This window comes from Podarcis gaigeae, assembly GCF_964106915.1.
Source record: "Podarcis gaigeae genome assembly, chromosome: 3".
NCBI lineage: Eukaryota > Metazoa > Chordata > Lepidosauria > Squamata > Lacertidae > Podarcis > Podarcis gaigeae.
The window spans coordinates 2,141,015-2,161,725 of NC_139680.1; the positions used below are offsets into that span (position 1 = coordinate 2,141,015).

General features: G+C 41.9%; 2 protein-coding genes across 17 annotated transcripts in view; one reads left to right on the top strand and one right to left on the bottom strand.

The window, feature by feature from the left end:
• Positions 1-20,711, bottom strand: part of RUNX2 (RUNX family transcription factor 2) — a gene marked incomplete at its 5' end in the record, with an annotated part of 222,332 nt that overhangs the window by 175,127 nt on the left and 26,494 nt on the right. The gene's annotated exons all lie outside the window — the stretch shown is intronic.
• SUPT3H (SPT3 homolog, SAGA and STAGA complex component) overlaps positions 1-20,711 on the top strand; it is a 215,988-nt gene that overhangs the window by 8,811 nt on the left and 186,466 nt on the right. For 5 of the 8 annotated variants that reach the window (XM_083730706.1, XM_083730707.1, XM_083730702.1 and 2 more), the window contains exon 2: positions 14,838-14,941. In XM_083730706.1, the coding sequence (XP_083586832.1) occupies positions 14,838-14,941 (104 nt within the window). Of the gene's footprint in view, positions 1-14,835; positions 14,942-20,711 lie in introns of all 8 variants that reach the window. The other 3 variants (XM_083730703.1, XM_083730704.1, XM_083730705.1) reach the window with 1 other exon arrangement.

The following is a 20,711-nucleotide window of genomic DNA, read 5'->3' on the forward strand; positions in this document are numbered from 1 at the left end:
AAGTAACCAAGTTGTTCCGGGCTTTGTGTGTCAACGCAGGAGCCTTGAACTTGTCCCGATAGCACATGGGCAGCGGGGACAGATTTCTTAGCAGAGGTGTCCCATGCTGCCAGCCACCCTGTGGCAGCTGGAGCTTGCGCCTGCCAGGCCCAAGGACAGAGAGCACACGGTACTCATCCGGCCGTGAGGCTACCAATGCAAATATTACAGTGGCAGAGTGTTGTTGCTTCTTGAGTCGTGGGTTTGGACTACTGGAGGCATGAACTTTCTGCAGTTTAGTGTACTAGGCTATTCTCTTGCCACACGCCGTGGCTTCTTGGAAGACATGGGAGCTGCGGAAGAGCCTGACGCTTTGCTAAGTTCGCATTCATTTCAGTGAGACCTTTGCAAGAAAATGGCTCAGAGGGCTCTCTGTCCTTGATGGCACACCCAGTCTGCAAATTGAGCTGGTTACCTCACATGAGTTCTTACACTTTAAGCGCTGGCCATTAATTATGCTGTTCCTGCCAAAATAACAATATCAAATATAATGACTTGGATCCAGACCTGCTCTTGTACACGTGGAATAACTTTTCTAAGTTTTGCCTCTTTCCCCTCCCTCCGTAGCCCAGCCTATTCTGGAGGGGCTACATTTGGGAGGAGACCTCATGTGTACAAAACTTCCTTCCATAGGCATTCTATAGTGGACATCAGGGAAAATGACTTGTTTTGCAGTGTTTTCTTAATGGAGAAAACTACTTGCATTAGTAAAAATCCTGCTTCTTCCTTATAATGAGTGAGTGACAATAGGTTGTAAAGAAGGATGAGCATCAAAATTTATGAACTTAAAGTCTCTGCAATGTATCCAGGGTCATAGATTCCTTATGGCACTTCTTAAATAGAAAAGCAAGCAAGATTTGTTGGTTTTGCTTGTATAATAGTAGAGTATTAATCACCCTCCCTTGCAAGTCTTGAAGAATAGAAACACAAGGAGCAGCAAAATAGGAATCTCTCTACAACATTCTGTTTTATTGTAATGAGAAAATAACGGTATTTCCTGTGGTTCCTGTACACATTTCCTGTTGTGATGGTTTGTAAGGGAACTTGAGTTGATTCACACATACATCTATGTCACATATTGATTTAATTCAGATATGGCATCAAGCCATGTTTTGATGCTCTTAACTATCATAACATCCATGTTGACAAGGCATGACTTCTGACCATCTAGCTAACTAAAATAAGAGAATGTGGGTTGAAGCATATTTTTGAAACCATGGTTTACACAAGCTAGTTTGATGAGCTATGGTGATAGCCTCTGCTCCATCTTCATAAGCTGCTATGTCCTAGAGAGCAGTGATGAGGAGATGGAAGCCCAAAGCAGTTCTCTCCCTGGTAGTTCCCTAAGCACCCCTTCCTCACCACTGGTCCTGCTCTGGCTGGTGGTTCCCTGTAATCAAAGACCCACAATGCACCCAGGTTAAAAAGCATATATCAGTATACAGAGGTTACAATGGCAGTAATTAAAAAACCTGATCTCTATCTGAAAACTTTTATCAATTTCATTAAGACTTGTTTTCTCAGTCTCCAAATGCATCTCAGTCCTCTAGCTACTCTTTCACAATCAAACGTGAAGCAGCTACAGAGCAGATTACTTCTGTTTTTGAATTTGTTGTTGTTTTCAGGTCCCAGGTCTCTTCATGGGTTATGAAACTCCAAGGCACGTTGGTCAAGATCATGTCTGGGAAGCACTGACCAGAAGTGCAACCTTTGGTTGCAGCTCATGTCTGCCTATAGGTTTTTTGCACCTCTGTGGAAAACAGCTTCAGCTGCTGTTTTCATTGTTCCAGAATGCCTGTGAAGAGCTTTTGGGCAGCTGAAGGCAAAACGTGCTCATTTCGATCTGGGAAATGGGATTGCGAAAACTTGCCTATGCCAGACACAAGGGGTTTCTATCCAGTGAAGTCATCTGGTTAGAACAAGGACTTGTTCCACTTGTGCGTCAGGACTTCTTCTCTTCTCATGCACTCCTTGCCCACACCCCCAAAATCTGTTATGGGGTTTCCCCCATCTATCTGGAGAAGATTGGGGTTGCGGGAAGAAAGATCTGCTGTAGAGGCAAAAGTCCTTGTGCTAACAGAACAGCTTGGTTGGATACAACTCAAGAAGTGTGTTGCTGAGGAAGGCAGATAATCAGCAGGGTCAGACCTTTACCTAAATTATTCTGGCAAAAAGAGGGAGGAAGACGGGTTATAGCCAGTGCTTTTTTCTGGGGGTACTCAATGGTATGCAGCACCGGCACCTTCCCCCCCAAATGTCAAAAGTGTGGCACTTGCTGTAACAATTTTATGGTATCTGTGCCTTTCTTTTTTTTTTTTTTTTTTAAAAAAAGCACTGGTTATAGCTGTATAAGAAACTACCATTGCTATGGATTTTCTCACCTACCCATCACCTTGAATAGTAGACTTCCTTGCCATACCACAAATAGTAGTGTACTAATCTGTGCAGTTTAAAAGCAGGTCAAAGTGCAAGTATATAAATAGGTTCCACTCCGGCGGGAAGGTAAACGGCGTTTCCATGTGCCGCTCTGGTTCGCCAGGAGTGGCTTAGTCATGCTGGCCATGTGACCCGGAAGCTGTACGTGGGCTCCCTTGGCCAGTAAAGCGAGATGAGTGCCGCAACCCCAGAGTCGGTCATGACTGGACCTAATGGTCAGGGGTCCTTTACCATTTTTTAAATTATTATTCAACTGAAGTTTCTGAGTAGATTTGAGGTTGAGTGCAAAAGGTATATAACTGAGTTATTCAGAGAAGCTATGAACTATGCCAAGCAGGGCTGCTCCTAACAGAATATTAAAAACACGATAAAACATCAAACATTACAAAATGTAAGACATACCTATTGTGGCAAGTGTTAATGGTTTTTTATTGCCCCATAATAAAGTGCCTGGCGTGCTCTGGTCCAAGGGGTCATGAAGAGTTGGACACGACTAAAGGACTAAACAACAACAACAGGAGCAGCCCAGGAGTACTACAACTATTACTACTATCACCACTACAGTCATACCTTGGGTTGAAGTAGCTTTGGGCTGAGCTTTTTCGGGTTGTGCTCTGCGGCGACCCGGAAGTAACGGAACGCGTTACTTCCAGGTTTCACCGCATGTGCAGTCGCTCAAAATGATGTAAATTTGCACGGAAGCGCCAAATTGCGACCCACGCAAGTGAAGACGTGCAGACGCAGGTTGCGTTTGCTTCAGGATGCGAACGGGGCTCCGGAACGGATCCTGTTCGCATCCAGAGGTACCACTGTACTACTATTTGTATTTTGGAAAAGGTGGAATACGCCTCTTGGTATAATTAGTGTAAGTGCTGAATGTCAAGGAATTTAGTAAGGAATCATTCTTTCCTAGGATGCGCTTTATTACTATCCTATGTTTTGCTTCGGGGACGCAGGTGGCGCTGTGGGTTAAAGCCTCAGCGCCTAGGACTTGCCGACCGAAAGGTCGGCGGTTCGAATCCCTGCGGCGGGGTGCGCTCCCGCTGCTCGGTCCCAGCGCCTGCCAACCTAGCAGTTCGAAAGCACCTCCGGGTGCAAGTAGATAAATAGGGACCGCTTACCAGCGGGAAGGTAAACGGCGTTTCCGTGTGCGGCTCTGGCTCGCCAGAGCAGCGATGTCACGCTGGCCACGTGACCCGGAAGTGTCTCCGGACAGCGCTGGCCCCTGGCCTCTTGAGTGAGATGGGCGCACAACCCCAGAGTCTGTCAAGACTGGCCCGTACGGGCAGGGGTACCTTTACCTTTACCTTTACTATGTTTTGCTTTACATTACTTCCAGATTAATTGGAGAGAGCTCGCATAAGTTGAAGATATCCTCTGCTTTATTGCCTGCTTACAAGCGGGTAAATAACCCAGAGGGTCTCTGCCAAGGTTTCTTCCATCTTAAACACTGATCCTTTCACATTTCTTTACTATAAATAACGTCTTTGAAAATGGTTGGCATTGGTAATACTTACGTCTCCTAATGTATATGCATTCACACGATCACTTAAGGAGATTATTTTCCATCTGTAATGCCACCATGGATGCAGATAGAATGTGGAAGTGGTTAACCACTAGAATGGGCCCACTTCCTTCGCTGTGTGGTGCTAAGGAACCTCACTTTCTTAAGTAACGCTAAATAAGATTCAGTACCACTCACCCTAGTATATGCAGACCTGGGCTGGAGTGGAAGCCGCTCAGCATTCAGTGTGCAAAATAACAGATTACAGAGAAAGTATGATAGCTTTCATACAGATGACTATAAATGAAAGCTTTTTTAAATTAAATGTTATGTTTTTCATTTCATTTTAAATTATTTTTATGCATACCAGACTTTCCTTCAGAAGAAAGGAATTTGGCAAATATTACGTAGATTTAGCTAGAACCTCATAATTACTAGTTTTAAATAGTGTTAATCAAATATTATCATCTTCTTATGGGGGTTCATGTATAAACTACAGCATGTTGAAATAATCTGCATCTCCATCTGAACATCTGAATTCATTTTGTAGAATATGGCATGCAGCTGCATTTAAATTCAAAGCAAAAACAACTGCAGTACATTGACCTACTGAATATTACAGTAGGTTTTGAATTTCATGTTAGTTGGATTTATTGGAGAAAATTGATTTGAGTGCTTCTGCTTTTGGCTGAGATTTTTTTAATGTCCGGAAGAAAGGAAATGGGACATGCATATGATCAGACTTTGATGTGTAAAGAAGTTAATTATCTAAGCCATCTAACAGATCTTAGCTGGGGAAGTAATTATTTTAAACGGTACAGGGTGGTCTAATGAGGTGCAGGGTTCATCTAAATAAAGTGTTCTACACCTACTTAGCTTATAAGCGTAATAACGTGGCCGTAGAAAAAACGTTGCTAGCTGGTAGCAGTTGGAGCGTTCAGCATTCTTTCTTTCTTTCTTTTTGTTCATCATCATTATGTGCACATGTATAGAGAGGTGACTCGCTAGGTTTCACGCGCCTGCTTAAAGGTATTTACATGACCCGAAGTTAAGAGGCCAGAGGGAGGGGGCACCAAAAGGTTGCCCACTCAGGCCAGGGCAGCTTGCCAGCTTGGGGCAGAGGGAGACGTGGGGAGAATGGGTCAGTTGCCTTCGCCTTGAGCTTGTGACTGAGGGAAGTCTCTACTGTAGAGAAATTCCTTCTCCTCCATAGTTCTTTCCAGTCTATTGGAACTCGCAGTTTCTTTCCCTCTTAGCTTTTGAGGAGTTCTGTAAAAGGGGCAGAAAGGAGGGCAGGCAGCTGCCAAAGCAAATAGGGTTTTGATCACTCAGGTTTTAGACTGAAAGCAGTGTCTTTTCTGCAGTCGGCCTGAGGCTGTGGAAGGATCTGCCCCCCACTGTTTTGCTGATTTTTTGAGAGGATGCAAAACCTACCTCTTCCGAGAAGCCTGTTTCTGTTGACATGCCCTCCCTGTGTCCCTGGGTTGCTGCTGCCATCGATTTTTAAAATTGCTTTTAATTTATTTGGTTTCTTCTTCAAAGTTTATTTGAGTCACAGGGTACATTTGTTTTCACCATCTTCTATGAATAATTTTGCCCTCCCAGAGTTAAATGAGGGCACTGTGGGTAAAGAGATTCAGACACTGGCCCAATGGCCATGTTCTACCTCCACTGCCTGTCACAAGGGGGGCGGGCGGGCGGGGGGGGAGTACTGTTGTGCCCAGGTTCTAGCTCTGGTTTCCCACAGTCATCTGGTTGGCCATTGTGGGACCAGGATGCTTCCCATTCCCTTTGTTGTTTGAAAAGTATTACAAATACATAAAGTATTCCAAATAATAATAGCACAGGGCCTAAAGCTCAATCTCATCTATGAATTGTGTAGCTCAATCCTATGCATGTGTACTCAGAAATAAGTTTCAGTGGGTTCAGTCTCAGATGAGCCTGCATAGCGCAGCAGCCAAACTTTCCCCATGAGCAGGAAACCTGTGATTCCCCACCGGCCACGTCTGCTCTTATTGCTGTTTAGACTTCTGAAGTTCAGCACAAAGAATTGATTTATGAGAGATGTGGGTGTAGGGATGTGAATCAAGAGGATGAGAGTCAATAAAAGACCATTAAAATTATCTGGAGGAAGAGACAAGTATTATACCACACCATGAACAAATTGCTGTCACTCAAATTCTGGTTATTCTTTTAATAATTGCTTTTGCTAGTTGCCTAGTCTGAAAATTAATTGCATTTTGGTTCCCCTTCCTTTGTGTTGTCATCTTTAAATTGTATTCTCCTTAAAAATGAAATATTAATAAGCCAGTTTGGATTAGCATACAAATACTGTAACCCCTGCCTTTTAGCCTCATCTGCCATAGCTTAAAAAACACCACCACATACTAAAATGTCATGCTATCTCTAATACACTGTTGACAGAAATACGGGACAGCATCTAAGAACACGGTAATCCATCTATGCTCTCCAGTTTCTGGGAACTCAAACTACAGAATTAGTATTCGAAATTACAGAAAATGACTTTATTCAAACCCAAGCTGCCTTCAGCATATTGAAAAATCACAGATCGGGAATCACTTGTTCTGTACTGCTGGGCAATGGCAGAAGAGTAGGATCGTGTGGTGAAGGAATTCCCTTCTGTGGGCAAAAGGACACTAGAATATTGCCCAGAAATCCCTGTGACCACACATGTGCACACCACTGCATATGAATAATTGTACCTACGTACAGATTAGCAACCAGTGTACACTGTAGGTAGACTGTACACATGTTGAATGCTACATGTGATGCACATGTATGCAGGCCCGTGCAGAGCTTGTCCAATGCCCATGGTGGGAGTCTTGTTAGAATAAGAATAACAAATAGAATAGAATAACAAAGCAGGGCTTTGCCCTCCGAGGCCTGGGGCAAGTGTACCCAGCTGCCGTCCACTGCATGGGCCTGCATACCAGTGGCGGAGCGTGTGCTACTGCCACGCAGGACAGACATGGGGTGCCAAGGGAGCCTGCTGTGGCCGTACTGGCCCAGCCCTTGCTGCTGCTTCAAGTCAGTCCAAGTTTCCTAGAAGGCTTTTAGAGGAAAGATGGGGCCTAGTGGATGAAGACGCATCTTGCTTGCTTGCTTAAGGTGCTTGCATGTGCCTGAGAGTTTGGAACTTTGCTGGAAACTGGACTTACATGGAAAACTGAAATGTCATTTCAAAAGGTCAGCTGAGAAATTACAATATTTTATATCACATTTCCCACCAATATGTTGTGGAATATAGTTTCACTTCAAGACCTGGTCTGTCACTTCCTGTTCATCTTTGCTTTTGGGCAAAAGAAATATATATTAATATAAAATCTCCTGTGTGATCAAGGAGAAAAATTGACTTGTCTAGTATTCAGAGCAATACATTTAAAATAAGACTTGTGAATAATTATGGCGTGAAATACAGCACTAGTTAACCATAGTAAAAAAAACTTGTATAAATTTTGTGCTTTAGGAAGTGTGTATAGGTGAAAGGTAAAACTATAATAGGCAAATCTAAGAGTGCTGACTGAGGGCAAATGATGCTAACATCTGCTTTTCATTCTTTAAAGCCACTGTTGCTAATAATAATGTAAGAAATGAGTAGACCATGGATAAATGAAGGCTTACCAGATTTTTGCAAGTCAGAAAGATTAGTGGAGGGGAACCAGCAACAATTCCGTTGGTACTATCATTTTAAAATGTTATCTGATGACAGGAATCAAAGACCAAAGCCTTTTATATGAGTTGGTAGTACATTAGCTGACAATCCTCCCGATTCCCGTTAGAAGTATGTTATATAAAAATTAATTTGGGTTTTCAGTCTAATAATTAGTTTTGTTCAGAATATGGTGTGTTGCTCATAATGCTTATAGTGTTTGTTGGCAGCATATGGATATTACTTGTGTAATATCTGTGGTTCTATCTGACAGCAAGAGCCGTTCCACCGTGGAACAGACTCCCTCTCCTTCCCACTGGCGGAGGAAGAGACGTGTGGGGGGGGGGAGCGCACCGCCCTGGCAGCGTGATCCTGGCGGGGTGCCATCGGGGCTGTCCTCCCTGCCATGCCCCTACGGTGGCACGCTATGCCCCCGGGACGCACGCCAGCCCTGCCCTCTCCTGCTCTCTACCCCCAGTGCTGGAGCATGAAGCTCCGCCACTGCTCCTTCCTTGGAGGTTTCTGAGCAGATGTTAGATGACCATCTGTCATGGATGATTAGTTGAGATTCCTGCACCTAGGTGAGACTAGATGACTCTCAGAGTCCCTTCCAACTCTACAGTTCTAGGATTCCATGATAGTATTTATAATTGTAGCCTTCCCTTCCACCTGTAAACCTTAGAGCACATTACCCAAATATGTCACCAAAAGTAAGACTTATATGACAGTAGTAGAAATGTTAAAAGACTGGCTTTGACCTTTCCTTTTAGATTATGCCAGTTATGCCAAGAACCGCTTCACGTTGGCTCATTTTTTCTAGGCTTTTGTTTCATTAAGGATCTTTGTAGATGACTGTGTTTTTCCTTTGTTGACAAAGCATAACAATGAGTATATGATGTCAGTAGCATGTTTTCTTATTAATATATTCTTACTAACCCCATAGCTCAGTTGGTGAGAGTGTGGTGCTGATAACGCCAAGGTCGCTGGTTCGATCCCCATATGGGACAGTTGCATATTCCTGCATGGCAGGGGGTTGGACTAGATCAGGCACCCCCAAACTCGGCCCTCCAGCTGTTTTGGGACTACAGCTCCCATCATCCCTAGCTAACAGGACCAGTGGTCAGGGGTGATGGGAGTTGTAGTCCCAAAACACCTGGAGGGCTGAGTTTGGGGATGCCTGGACTAGATGATCTGTAGGGTCATTTCCAACTCTGTGATTCTGTGATCTGGGAGAAAGCCCCAACCAGTAGGTCTTAATTCTGAGCAGATGTGGTTGGGATTGCAGTATTAGGATGCAGATACATTAGTCAATTATATGCCTTATTCATTATTTTTGATGTATATAAGCAGTTTTAGTGAGAGAAGGGGTGAGTGAAAGTTAGTTCTGCATGATAGGTAAGGTCATTTAAAGTAGCTGTAAAGGTGAAAAGCCTGATTATGTACAGGAACTGCATTCATGTAACTGGAAAGAATGGGGGTTTGCATTTGAGTAATCCAAGTCCTTCAGTTGGTCAGCGAAATAACATTCACGGGTATTTTCCCCAGATTGTGGCGTCTACTTGATACTGTCTTGCCGAAAGTGCTTAAGGGTTACAGTTTAGGAAGTGAAAACTGGTTGTATACTTCTTAATAAGTGACTGGGAGTGGCTTATGGGACCATAAAACACCAGCCCTAAAGGATCTTCACTGGCTCCCAGTACATTTCTGAGCACAATTCAGTAGTGTTGGTGAGGACCTTTAAAGCCCTAAACGGCCTCATTTCAGTATACCTGAAGGAGCGTCTCCACCCCCATCGTTCAACCCGGACACTGAGGTCCAGCGCCGAGGGCTTTCTGGCGGTTCCCTCACTGCGAGGTGAGGTTACAGGGAACCAGGCAGAGGGCCTTCTCGGTAGTGGCTCCCACCCTGTGGAATGCCCTCCCATCAGATGTCAAGGAAATAAACAACTATCTGACTTTTAGAAGACATCTGAAAGCAGCCCTGTTTAGGGAAGTTTTTAATGTTTGATGTTTTATCATATTTTTAATGTTCTGTTGGGAGCCGCCCAGAGTGGGTGGGGTATAAATAAATAAATAAATGATGATGATGATTCTCCAGAGAATGGACTGTACATTTCACATAGTGAAATAAACAACTATCTGACTTTTAGAATACATCTGAAAGCAGCCCTCTTTAGAGAAGTTTTTAATGTTTGATGTTTTGGTGTGTTCTTTTATACTTTGTTGGAAGTCTCCAAGAGTGGCTGGGGTACAAGAAATAAATTGTTGTTGTTGTTGTTATCGTTATTATTATTATTATTATTATTATAGCAAATACAGTCATACCTCAGGGTAAATGTAGCATTGGAAGAGACCTCAAGGGACATCTAGTCCCACCCCCTGCAATGCAGGAATCTCAGCTAAAGCATCCATGACAGATGGCCATCCAACCTCTGCCCACCTCCTCCCAAGGGAGTCCACCCCACTGTCTAGCAGCTCTTACTGTCAGAAAGTTCTTCCTGATGTTTAGACAGAATCTCCTTTCGTGTAACTTGAATCCATTGGTTTGAATCCTACCCTGCAGAGCAGGAGAAAACAAGCGCCCTCCACCTTCCATGGGACAGCCCTTTGAAGATGGCTCTCAGACCTTCTCTCAGTCTCCTCTTTTTCAGGCTAAACATGCCCAACTCCCTCCACTGTTCCTCATAAGACTTGGTTTCCAGACCCCTGACCACCCTAGTTGCCTTCTGCTGCACATGTTGCAGCTTGTCAACATCCTTCCTAAATTGTGGTGCCCAGAACTGAACACAGTATTCCAGGTGTGGTCTCACCAGGGCAGAATAGAGTGAACTATTATTTCCCTTGATTGGGACACTATACGTCCATTGATACAGCCTAGAATAGTGTTAGCTTTTTTTGCTGTTGACTTAACTCATGTTAAGCTTGTGGTCTACTAAGACCCCTAGATTCTTTTCACATGTCCCCCATCCCATATTTGTGCAGGGAGCATTCGCACAGCACACCTACACACTGCAGCCAACACACTAACGTGTTGTGACACAGTTTGCAAAGCTCTGGTCTTTGGCTTCCCTGAGTACAAGACTTTGTTAGGACATGTGCACTGCTGTTCGTAACGTAGAAAATTGTCGGCCTACAAAACCATGGCCATGCACTGCATTGTGTGGCAGACCACAAAACTTCGCGATGATACTTTGTGCCTTCTTTCCCCCTCCACCTCAGACACTATTGTTGACGTACACACAAAAGTGTGTTTTGTTCTGTTGATGGCTGTGGAGCTGAACATTTCAAAAATAAACTAGGGCACTCTGCCAAGGGTTAACACAACATAAAAATAGGCATTTTTAGATGTTTGAGAATGCTCAGCATAAGAACAAGTATATTGGATACACTTTACCTTTGTCAGAGGAACATTTTAAATCAGTGTGTAGGACTGAAGAGGTAGATAAAATGAAGGAATTTATTGCATATGAACTGAGCTTAAAGCTAAACTTAAGCCACAGAAGGTTGTGAGGAAGAGTGAGGTAGCAGCAAGTTCTATTGCCACTCAGTTTGAAGACATGATTCCAAATTTGGAAGGTAAGAAAAACAGTGTTAGATTTGATAGAGTCTGCATAAACTGCAATAAAGTCACACCCCCCCCCCGTCAGAAACGTTAACATAAAGGACATGGAAGAGAAAAACAGTTTGTAAGGGGAAGGGGAAGGTTGCATTCTTCTAAAAAATAGTTTCAGCATTAAATGGTGATGCACTGTATGTATGCAGATACTATGCAGAAAACTTGAAAAATATTTTACTAGGTGGATATATTTTTGAGTGGGATGAATTTCGAAGAAGTTCCAAGCAATTAAGCAGTCTGAACTTGTTTGATTTTTTAAAAAATAGAGCTCATCAAACCATTTCAGACTGTTACTTGCCTAAACATTAAACTTAGGAAACTGCTTTCTATTAGGGAGAGGCGTACAAGGGAAACAATCTTTCTATAACTTTCCAAAATACCGGTAATTTAGACAGCCTAAGAGCCATATTTGAGTGAGAATGTGTTCATCTTGGTCACCGGTGGCTACAAAGTAAAAAGTAATTTGGTAGCAGTTTGGTGAACATGCAGGTTTGCTCTGCTTTGCCTTATATTAAGAATAATTCACTATATGCAGAGTTAAGTATTCACAGTGATCTAGTGTTAGATTTTAAACAGGTTAGTGGATGTAATAATCTTAAAAATAATTGACCTTTCTGAACAGGATATGTATCTACACACAAAAGATCCTGCAGGTGATAATATCAAATTGTATCAGATGTCAACTACTGATGATTCTCTACTCAGTTTCTGGGGGGGAAACTTTAGAAGCAAAGTGCTTCCAGGACTTTTTCCCCTTTGGTTCAAGAGGTATGCATGACATCAGGTCTGAGGAAATAGGAGGGAAAAGATTCAGTGTCAGGATTCTGCAGAAACCATAAAACCTTTCCATATCTTTTGAGAGAATGAGCTAAGTGCTTGGTCCTCCTGCATCACTTATGGTGTAAATCTTGTAGGCAGGTTTTGAGGAATTACTGCAGAAAAAAATCTAATCTAATCCAGACCCTGTGATTGATTGAGGCAGATTTGGAAAGTGTGGGACAGTTCTTTCTAGGCACGACCCACTTTTAAAGGTCCTTGTCCAAGCGCCCTTGCTTTTTTCTGCTCCAGAGCTTTCCCTGCAAAAACCCGCTCTTTAAAGCTCAGTCAGAGCAAATGGCAATCCATGGAAAACCTGAATTGATGCTTGTTCTGATTGAGCACAAAAGAGTCGGTTTTTGTGGGGAAAGCTCTGGGCAAAAAGCCCACAAATTCTCAGAAACAAAAGCTTTTAAACACAGATCTGTGCCTGGGGCAAAAGTGAAGCACTGAGGGGGAATTTGAACCCTGGTCTCCCAGGTCCTAGTCCAGTGCTCTAATCACTGCACCAAACTGGATTGAAAACGAACACATAGAATAGAATAGAAAATCTGAGGGAATTCAATACTTATCTCTGTCTTTTGGACAAAATAGAGAAACAGTTTTGAAGTTCAAGAAAAATGAAAAAAGCTAGCTCAAATGGATCAGATACTATTGACATTATCCAATGAAACATGAGTGACATATATTATCCCTCAAGTTCTCCTGTTTTGGAGAATTGGTGCTTAATTGCTCTGTGGTATGACTACCACTCAGGTTTCAGGATGAAAAAGGCTTACTTCTATGCAAACCAAGCCTTTATTGCTAATAATCATAAATGAGATTTGCATGGTTTACAGCAGCTTGCATATGATTGTAAGAAATTGTAAATAAAGTTTATGGCACTCTATTTGAGCAGAAATAAGTTGCTGGGTTTGGCGAGAAAATAAAAGATAAAATAAACTCAGAGCAGAGATTGAAGTGAAGTGTGAGGAGAGCAAGATACTTTTTTCTCAATAAATAAAGTTTATTTTGCTGTGTGCTTATGGCAGCTTTGAAGAAATGTAGTCAACTCCATCAAGTGAGGTTAAGTAAAGGAGGGCATAAATGAAAAAGAGGTAATAGATGCTATAGATAGTCCTAATGTCACACAATGCAGATGCAGTATATGTATGAAAAGCGTAATAAGAAAATATGTAAATTGAAACATGATGTTTCAGTTAACTGCAGATTTAGAGGCTGTTCTGAAAGTGAGCATAAATGCTCATGTTATGCTCAGGAGAAATCTACATATGAAAGAGGATTAGTTTATGGTCCTATGGGATATATTGTGGGTTTGAAATATTGCATATTCTAAAAGCAGGTGAAATAGATAATAGTCAAATTTGATAGGGCTGCTGAACTAGAAAGTTGCTCCATAACTGAGGTTGAGTTTCCATTAATAAGGGACACACATGTTGTGAGGAAACAGTTTCCTCCCGTAACATTATATGGTCTACCATTCATAAGTCTCAGGGACTTTCTTTTAACCGAGAAGCGCTTTTCAAGGCAAGCGTGAGTTTTGTAGTTTTATCTAGGCTATGGAAGTTAACTGGTCTACATCTACTGGCATGTGATCCTTTAAAAATACCCTGTGGCACAACGTGCATAGATGATGAATACAATAGACCTGCAGAGTTGATTCCCACCTCATCTGCTTCTTCTAGAAGGGCCACCAAACAAGGGACAGACTGTTTTGCCCTCTGTAAGTCAAATAGGAAACTGGGCCAAAACCCTAAAATGTGATGTTGAAACCACAGAATGTGGGGAGGCACTTCCATGGGATTTCTGTAATGACCCTGGAATATTCAGAATTATTTGGGCCCAAGATACCTTAAGGACTACTTAATCCATGGGTAGGCAAACTAAGGCCCAGGGACTGGATCTGGCCCAATTGCCTTCTCAATCCGGCCTGTAGACGGTCCAGGAATCAGCGTGTTTTTACATGAGTAGAATGTGTGCTTTTATTTAAAATGCATCTCTGGGTTATTTGTGGGGCATAGGAATTTGTTCATTTTTTCCCCTTTTCAAAATATAGTTTGACCCCCCACAAGATCTAAGGGACAGTGGACCGGCCTCCTGCTGAAATAGTTTGCTGACCCCTGACTTAATCCTTTATATCCCTGCCCAATCAGCAGGGCCTGGGGGGGGGGAGTCACAGTTAGTGGTCCCCCATAGCTTGTATCCCCCAGGAACTTTATGGAACTTTATAGTTTTATGGAACTTCCTTCCAGTTGAGGGCAGGCTGGTCCCTTCTCTATTGAACTTCAGCTGCCAAAGAAGGCTTTCTTTATACCAGCAGGCATTTCAAGTGAAGTTTGCATTTATAGTTTTAACTGATTTTTATTTTTTTGCATTGTATCTTTGTAAACAGCTTAGAGACTATTACAGCTAGGTGGTGTTTAAATAAACAAATTAGCAGTAATTTCAAAATAAGCAACATTTAAGCAAATAACATTTAACATTTTAGTTGAATTCTGTCATTCACCTTAATTGCTACTATTACTAATGGTCTTGCGCACTTTAGTCAGCTATGTTGCTTCAGTTGCCTGGGGAAGGGAAAAAATAGTAATTTTTAATTATGCTGAATAAGGCATTGTGAATGTCTGAATGGAACAGCACTAACTTGATATTTTAAAGCATGCACACATTGTTCATGGGTTTTGATTTGCTATTTTTCATTATGTGGTGTTTGCTCTTGTATACCTGCAAACATTGTGGTTTTCTTTGTTTACTCAGATGAGTGGTACTGGATCTAGTCCAATGTCGACTATTGCTCCATCAGGCAGCGGAAGAGGGACTGGGAAATCAACAAACTTTACTCCTGAACTGCAAAGTATGATGTAAGTATCCCTTTTCTTTCCATATCTTACTACATTCACAATTCCACATAACTAGGAAGCAGAATTAATAGAGGGCAGGGCAGATTTGTCCCATATATGCCCATTAATTTTGCTCATTAATTAATTAAGTTTGGAAATGGTTTTTTGAGATTTATTAAGTAACTTAGCCGGCACTCTTGTTGTTGGATTTGAAATCACATGTAGCTAAAATAAACTTACATATAGGAAATATAGGGTATGCTATATATTTTTCACTGTATATTATAGGGTGCTTGATCCTAGGATTGGAATGAATATTTTCTGTTCGTTAAATTACCTTTCTTTCTTTTTAAAAATGTATTATATTTTAGAGTTGCTTTTTCATGATGCACAGTGGTATGTTGCGATAAAATAATGCTGTTTGTGACAGAATTAACATGTGGACCATTTGGAACTGATTAGTCTTTGCTCTTGACAATAAGAATAATTTCTTACAAAGAACAGAAATTTACTGTAAAATGACATAGTGATGCAGTTCTAATTTGTGACAAGACTGGAACACTGTTGTTGTTTTATCTCAGAATACCTAGATTTTCATAAAGTCGTTGGCTTCATATTTTTAAAATTCCATAATTGGGAGAATTCCATACTTAAAGCTTGATTAGTTGCCTTCTACAATGGGCCAGGCTACAAATCTTGATTTGGTGGAAGGCAACCTATTAATCAGGGAGGCTGACCTGCCAGCACATGCCATGTTTTCTTTTATATAAATCCAAGATGTATTGGTCTGCAGAAAGTGGAGAGAACTCAAGCTAATGAGTTCTTTCTCTATGGATCATTATTTCTGATTTATCAAGGAGTTAAAAGAGAATGTTCAGCATAAGACTTAAGATTTTACTCTTCTCTCAGAACTGCAGATGGAGAGCAGGGCAGGTCCATTTTTGTATTGCATTTGTTTAGTTTTATTATGAATGTACCCCCCTAACTCTTTAGTGATAGTAATTGGCCATGCACCTACATAATTTGCTGCTATTGGGAGTGCTGTACACCAGTTATGGTGCTTGATTTTGTATAGCAATGAGGTAATATGCTTAAAGAATTTTTACACCCATCTGCTGGAAAAGAATTGTATACACTTTTAAAGCTGGGATAAATGTCTTCTTGTCACTCTAAAGAACAGCATCTGTCTTCAAAGAAGCAGACAATAATTATAACCATTCAAAGCTTATTCTTTTTCAGTAAAAAGTTCGGTTATGTCAGAATTACTCATGTAAACACAGTTTGGACCACTTGGACTGCTAATGTATGTTAGCCTCAGAACTAAATTAGGTTTGAAAGTGGTGTCGTTATAAATAGATATAATGCCAACTGACACATTGTCATATTTAGGGGCTGAGAACAGGCACCTGGAGATATCGCCCAAATGTGTCTGGGTGTGACTGAGTCTGTAGTTATTCAAAACAGATAGCCATTTTGGATTTACTTTTGGAAGGAAGAGCAGGGTGCAGTGTTCTGGCTGCTCTTAGCTTTCTGCCTTTTTAGTGCTAGAAGGCAGAAGATGGTGAATTTAAACCACTGCTGCTAGTATCAAGCTTTGGAAAAATAGGTTGCTGCTGCTCTCTCAGCAATAGTTTGGTTTCTGTGGGGGCAAAGGCCATTGGTATTGTCCAGAACAGTGAATGGGTGATTCCTCCCTCCCTGACTAATTACTTAGAAGCCTTTAGAAGTGAAGTGTACCTGGCTCTTGTCCAGTGGGTCTTCTTTTTTGGGTGGTGGGATTGTATTGCCATCCATATCTTTATTCCTTGTTACATATTTCTTAGTCTTGAGAAGTTAATGTTTCCTATCCCAGTAGACAGAAGTTATACCAGCCTTGAACACCAGGCACGTACAGATATTACTACTTGCTGCAACTGTGGGTGTACACCAGCCTGTGTGCAATGGCAATTGCCATGCAGTACCCAAGCAGTTGTGGAATTATTTCCAAAAATCACACGAAAGAGGACCCTCTTTGTGTCTTAGAATGCTTGCGCACTGGCTTATTCTTGGCTGTTTGGTAGAGGGCGTCTCTGCATGACAATTTCTAAAATACTAAAGCAGAGCGTTTCAAAGTGCATCAAAAGCACGTCATGTATAGTAGTAGCACAGAGAAAAGCTCATAACGGGGTTCCATAATTTAGAAGTTTCATTTTTTTAAAAAAACAACTTTGTGACTGACCTGTATGTCAAGGACTGTGATCCAAACACCCATTGCTCCAGGTATTCAGTAGCCTGCACATAAATATCCAATTATATGGGAAACCCAAACACTATTGGCATAGTAGCACTTAATCAGTGCCATGCTGGAAAAAATATGCCACAGCAAAATATGTAAGTGGGAAACTCTAGGATTCACTCATAAAGTTTCTATGACTTAAGTGAGGCCTTGCTAGGAAATGATACAATTATGTTTCATTTCAAATACATTTTTTATCTTAGGTTTCCCTTCCCTTGGCAATTCTTGGACTTTTTAAAGTTTGTTTCCCTAAAAGCGTTTATCTAAAATGAATAATTCATATTTTGATATTCAGACTGGGAGGAAATATAACAGAACATTACTTGGGCTTGGAAATCAAGGAAAGGACACGAGTCTAGTGAGCTGTTGTAGGCCAAACTGATTCTTTGGGCAAGTAGCAGAGACGCTTTTATTTTTATATAATTGCTGACTTCCCGATTAAGCACTTTCTTAACTCCCCTCCCCGCCAATATACACACAATTCCTGTCAGTGCAGAAGTTATTATTGGCTATGTAAGTGAAGACCTAGACATCTTCATACTGTTTTGGACCTAGTGCTGTTTCTACTTTTAAAAGCAATCCAAACAAGTAGACTTTGATTCTGAGATACATTTCACCAACTCTTCTGTTGACTTCACTGGAGCTGGTGGAATTCTTCCAGTAGGTTTATTTGTGTGCATTTTTCTTGAAAAAAATATACTATTAGCAAATAATAATTACATGTCAGGAATAGACTGTGGACATAAATATTAAAATTGTTTCCTTTGGCTTCTGCTCTATAATAGGTTGCCACAAGAACTTATCTAGAATCCTTCAGGAACTTAAAAAAAACTGCACCACATAATTTACAGGCTACTTCTAAAATGCATTTATTTGAGGTATATTGATTTCACTGAAACCTTCCTCCATCTTTGCATCATTAGGAAGCAATATTGTTCTGTATAGAACTAATTTTGATCTTGTTCACATACGATTGACCATTAGTTTATTTTAGGCCTGTTACTTGCCAGACCTGCTAGCCACCCCATTACTTAATTACTTACAGGCCAGGTTTGGACATAAAATTAGGGTTTGATTAACCATATTGTGGGGACGCAGGTGGCGCTGTGGGTTAAAGCCTCAGCGCCTAGGACTTGCCGATTGAAAGGTCGGCGGTTCGAATCCCTGCGGCGGGGTGCGCTCCCGCTGCTCGGTCCCAGCGCCTGCCAACCTAGCAGTTCGAAAGCACCTCCGGGTGCAAGTAGATAAATAGGGACCGCTTACCAGCGGGAAGGTAAACGGCGTTTCCGTGTGCAGCTCTGGCTCGCCAGATGCAGCTTTGTCACGCTGGCCACGTGACCCGGAAGTGTCTCTGGACAGCGCTGGCCCCTGGCCTCTTAAGTGAGATGGGCGCACAACCCCAGAGTCTGTCAAGACTGGCCCGTACGGGCAGGGGTACCTTTACCTTTACTTTAACCATATTGTGCACAAGCTTCAAGCCGGTGAATGCAGGTCAAAGGCTGCTACTTCCATTCTCTCTCAGTTGAAGAGGGGCCAAACCACAGAGCGGCTGGCTTAGCTAGCGTCATGTCTGAACCAGCACTCAGGGCTTGTTTCTTCAAACAAATCACAGCTGGGAAGCCAAGGTTTGTTCTTGGCTTCTTGATATGAAGGGCACCTGGCTTGCCAGTAATGCACGTCAAATGTTACAAGAAAGGAGATTCCAGCTGAACATCAGGAAGACCTTGCTGACAGCAGGAGCTGTTTGACAGTGGAACAGACTCTCTCAGAAGGTGGTGGACCTTAAAAACTTCCACTGGAGGTTTTTGAGCAGAGGTTGTATGTCATGGATTCTTTAGCTGAGAGTCCTGCATTGCAGGGGGTGGACTAGATGACCCTGGGGTCCCTTCCAACTATACAGTTCTGTGATTCTGTGAGCTAAATATTTGGCTCCATGGCTGCAGTAACCAATCAAGGACACAAGGCATAGCAGCAAAATATCTGTGACTGGATTTCATGCTGTTTTTAAAATAAGTTTAAAAGCAACTGGGGGTGCTCCATTTGGGACTGCAGCAGTTTGGAAGATGTACTTTAACTCTTCCCTTGTGCTGGTTTGATGATTTAAAAAAACCCTCCCCCCACTACTATTTCTCTTGTGGGATGAAATGTACACTGAGTGATGAAATCAAATAAAGAAGTTCAAGTGACTTTTCTGATTCTCTCCCTCTTGTTTTGCAGTACAATTTTGGCAGGCATCTACTAGTAGAATTACAATTTAATGATTAGTCTTCAATTGTCATTAATTGTGTACTACAGGCAAAATGTGTGGGTATTAGTAAATTAAAACTCAAGCCATATTTGATTCTACTGTGTTAAAAGGCTCCAGGTTTTTAGTCTTATTTCAGATTGTCTTTTTGTATTGAAGCATCACATTAAGTAAATGGCAAATATAATGAGAGTATTTTGTGCTTTCATCAAGCTGATTATATGATTATATTATAATCAGCAGGATGAAGCCACAACATATCCATCCTACTATGCTAATATTCCTACAACAGAGCCCTTTGTAGACATGGAGGTGCTGGGGTGTGTATGTCCTTTGGCGCAGGCATCCTTTTGCTCCTGTGGAGCTGCCCATTAATTGACGTGAATAGGAAAACTCTTCTAAGTAGCAAACATCTATGTGCAAATTAATTTCTTCACCTGGAAGGAACCGCTGAACGAGGGCATGTGGCTGTTAAGTCATGGCTAAGGTGGGGTTTGTTTGTTTTTTCAGGCAGAGGGCATCTTCCATGGGGCTCATGGCAATGGTGGGCACGGACAGAGGAAAAAGTGGGCAGACCAACTCTCACGTGTAGGCAACAACCCAGTCAGAGGTTTCTGTAGAAATGTGGGCACACACATCAGTCACCCCCACCTTGATGTATGTGGACTGACATATTCCAGCCAGGCAGAAGGCCCTGAGGAGCATGTGAGGGTTATGGCCCGGGGTGAGTTAAAAGGCTAGAGAAAGGCCTGGAGTCAGACTGCCCTTGTTCTGAGGTTCCCCACCCATGGGCTAGACCAGCCTTTCTCCACCGTGGGTCCCCAGGAGTTGTTGGACTGCATCTCTCTTAGGCAGCAGGGACAGTGGTCAGGGATGATGTGAACTGTAGCTCAAGAACACCTGGGGAACCTGAGGTTGAGAAAGGCTGGGTTAGACTGAAGTTGCTTAATGACAAGAAAAAGAGAATGGGGGACTGTTAAGCTATCTGCTGTTTATAATAGTAGTTACCATATTTGTGTTAACTGCATTTTACGTTATAAAAAGTTGAAATCCAGATGTAATGTACTACATTTTGTTGCCACTAAAATATATATATACTGTACGTTAAAATCAATTGGAGATGGACTGAGGCTAATATAGTCAATTTAACATTGGATTAATATGTTTTAAAATGTTAGTTCTTCATGTTCTTGTGATAATTAAAACAGTTGTTTTCCTTAAAGTATTTTCATATGCTGAGTTCTCCAACCTAAGAATCTCAGTGTTTTGTC